The sequence below is a fragment of the Psammomys obesus genome, unplaced genomic scaffold (assembly GCF_907164565.1).
Source record: "Psammomys obesus unplaced genomic scaffold, mPsaObe1.curated_primary_1811, whole genome shotgun sequence".
Lineage (NCBI taxonomy): Eukaryota > Metazoa > Chordata > Mammalia > Rodentia > Muridae > Psammomys > Psammomys obesus.
The window spans coordinates 2707407-2710562 of NW_026596466.1; the positions used below are offsets into that span (position 1 = coordinate 2707407).

Consider the following 3156-nt stretch of genomic DNA (forward strand, 5'->3'; position numbering starts at 1 on the left):
CACTGGGGGATTCTAGGCAGGAGCTCTACCACTGAGCCACACCCCAGACCCTTACTGGGAACTCTAGGCAGGTGCTCTACCACTGAGCCACACCCCAGCCCCTCACTGGGGGACTCTAGGCAGGTGCTCTACCACTGAGCACACCCCAGCCCCTCACTGGGGGATTCTAGGCAGGTGCTCTACCACTGAGCCACACCCCAGCCCCTCACTGGGGGATTCTAGGCAGGGCTCTACCACTGAGCACACCCTAGCCCTTCACTGGGTTATTCTAGGCAGGTGCTCTACCACTGAGTCACACCCCAGCCCCTCACTGGGGGATTCTAGGCAGGGGCTCTACTATTGAGCCATGCTCCCAGCTTTCTTTTAACTTTTTAGACAGAGCCTTGATGTATCGCCTGGCCTGACCTTGAACTCTTTAGCTCAGAACAGCCTTGAATTTGCAATCCATCTGCCTCAGCTTTCTCAGTAGCTGGTATGACAGCCTTGTACCACCACATCCTGTTTTGTCTTCTTCCTTTGTACTTATTTGAACTGAATTTACGTATAATGAAAACTCTAAGCAAGGACCTATAATGCTTGTTTCAGAGGTCTCCTAAATTAATGTGGATTTAAGACAGGAACATCACTTCTTTATCCTGGTTTCTGATCTTTGGGATAATTACACAGCTGCATGTAATTTCACATGCCAAGTCTTGAGTCCTATCAGCTCATCGAAGCTACATTTTTTTTTTTTTAAGAACTGAGTATATTCTATCTTGACTCATCTGATATAAGCTTAGGAAAATTGTTCAAATGAATAGATTCAAAAAGCATCTCTTTCATAGGTTTTTAAAAAATTCTAACCTCGGTATTGTACTGAATAAATGCTCTTTGTGAAGATATAATTTCACCTTTCACTCTTGGAATTACTCATTCTTATTCCCCCAGTTACACAGAGTGTATCCATCCTGGCAGAACAACGACATTATCAGACTCAACATCTGACGATAACTGGAAATTCTATCTCTTGGGCTGATGTTACGGGAACTGATAGCATCGCTAACAGCTCATGATCACCCTACCCTTTGTGAAGGCCAGGGATTTACTGCCAGGGTAAGCGGCAGGATCTAGAAGCGAAAGGTTAAATGCCATGGTAAGCACTTGATTAGTGAGAAGAGCAGCTCTGGGGTCATGGAAGAGAGACGCAGAACGGGCACATGGGACATCTACTTTGTTAGGAGTTTTCGGCCTGCAGTTCCTGGTTATTTCCTGATTGCAACATCAAGTCTTTTCTACAGTGCGCTTTGAGGGAAATGTGTGGCCAGCCTGAAATCCAATCATGCATGGCCTTGGCATGATACTCAGACTGTGTGTCTTGATGAAGGCTTTTGTGTATGTACTGTTATTATCACTTATAGAATTCCCTGTGCATGTGTGTGTGTGTGTTGTCTGATGCACCAAAATGTGGAATCCAGAGTTGGCATATAGGGCGTCTTTCTCATCACTCTCCACCTTCTTTTTTGAGGCAGGGTCTCTCACTGCACTTGGCTCCAACCACTTCAGCTAGCCTGGTTGGCGATCAAGCCCCAGGCCTGGGATTGCAGGTGTGTGCCACAGTCCCCAGACAGGTTTAGTGGGTTTCTGGGAATGCAAACTCAGGTCTCCATGCTTGCAGAACAGGCACTTAGCGCCTGACCCATTCCCCCAGCCCTCTACCTAGAGAATCCTACTTTCCATACGCCATCTGGTCTTTCCTAGTACACACAGGTCCAGCGGTGGCCGCTTCCCACCGGAAGTTCTCACCTGTAGTGTGTGTAGGGTGTGAGGTTTGGGATCTCCAGCGTCTGGGCATCAGGCTCGTTCTCCTCCTCATAGAGGGTGACCCACTCCTCCTCATCCCCGATGGCGCCGACCTGTGGGAAAGGACCCTGAGATGGGCTGGACTCACCAGCGGCCAAGGCTGCTCCGTACACACCTGCCTGAGTGTGATGCACAGAGCAGAGTCACCACGTGTGTCACACCTGGGAGATACTGGCTCCTGTGCACACACACCCCTCCTGTGCACATGACATCTGGGAGGGTTTTCCTTCAAACTTCAGTCAAGAACTGAAGTGAACTTTGTAGTGAAAGTTCTGGTTTCTTTAAAGACTCGGTTATGTTCTGTCAACAGGTTTTGGTTTGTTCACAAGTGTAGGATATGGAGCTGTTTTTAGTTTGTCCACAGCTGATAACAGCCTCATGTGGCTCAGAGAGGATGTGGCCTCTTCCAGCTTTAGTTAGCGGAATTTGGAGAACTCCGAGACTCTGGTGTAAATAGCAGAGCCCAGAGCTTTGAGGAGGTGAATGGAGAAAAAAGGATGCTGCTGGAATTGCTGGACTGCTGGGTATCTGATGACTGAGATAGATACCGCCCCAAAGAACCAACGACTCTAACCAGCCAGGAACAGTCCAAAGAGGCCTACGCCCCTTTCCCCTCTAACTTTCTTTCTCTCCTGGTGTTGGGGGGGGGGGTTGATGAAAGGGAGGTAGAGGCGTGAGAAACCCCAAATAAAATAGAATAAAAAGTAGTTCCTACAGAACGTGGCCGCAGGAAGTCCAGCCGTGTGGCTCAGATTCTGGGTGATGGAGAGGACCACACCGCCTTGTCCTCCTCACATCTGACACGTGAGGCAGACAGGCTCCAAGGAAGAGTCAGGCAGGATTCCACAGTAGGCACGGTGTCCTCCTCACTAGGGTCCAGAGCCATTTATTTATGCCACTTGTCTGCCCCAGGGGGCCTCCCGACCTTTTCCTCTCCAAGTGTACACCACAATGAGCCCACTGGCCCTGGTGGAAGGAGGCCCTTCAGAAAAGGCAGTCTCTGCTTGACTGCAGAGCATGCAGGCCTGGTCCCTTCTCCACAAAGCACCATGGCAGCCGGCGGGATGCCTCAGCAGCGAAGCACCTGCCGAGCAGGCGCAGACTGATCCCCAGAACAGCGAGCACTGCAGAGATGGTTCAAAGGTGGGGAGCGCGCAGCTCCGTGGTCCTGAGCTGAGTGCCAGCACCGTCAGCAGATACCCCCTGCAAGTCCACATCCCGGGGATCTGACGCCCTCTTCTGGCCTGTAGGGGACACTGCACACAAGCATACACACACACACACACACACACACACACACACACACACACACACACA

The 3156-nt window shown here is 50.4% G+C and overlaps 1 protein-coding gene across 1 annotated transcript in view; it reads right to left on the reverse strand.

Moving 5' to 3' along the window:
- LOC129670104 (protein sidekick-1-like) overlaps positions 1–3156 on the reverse strand; it is a gene marked incomplete at its 5' end in the record, with an annotated part of 897806 nt that overhangs the window by 109384 nt on the left and 785266 nt on the right. The window contains one exon of the mRNA XM_055598542.1: positions 1783–1892. Within this exon, the coding sequence (XP_055454517.1) occupies positions 1783–1892 (110 nt within the window). The remainder of the gene's footprint in view (positions 1–1782; positions 1893–3156) is intronic.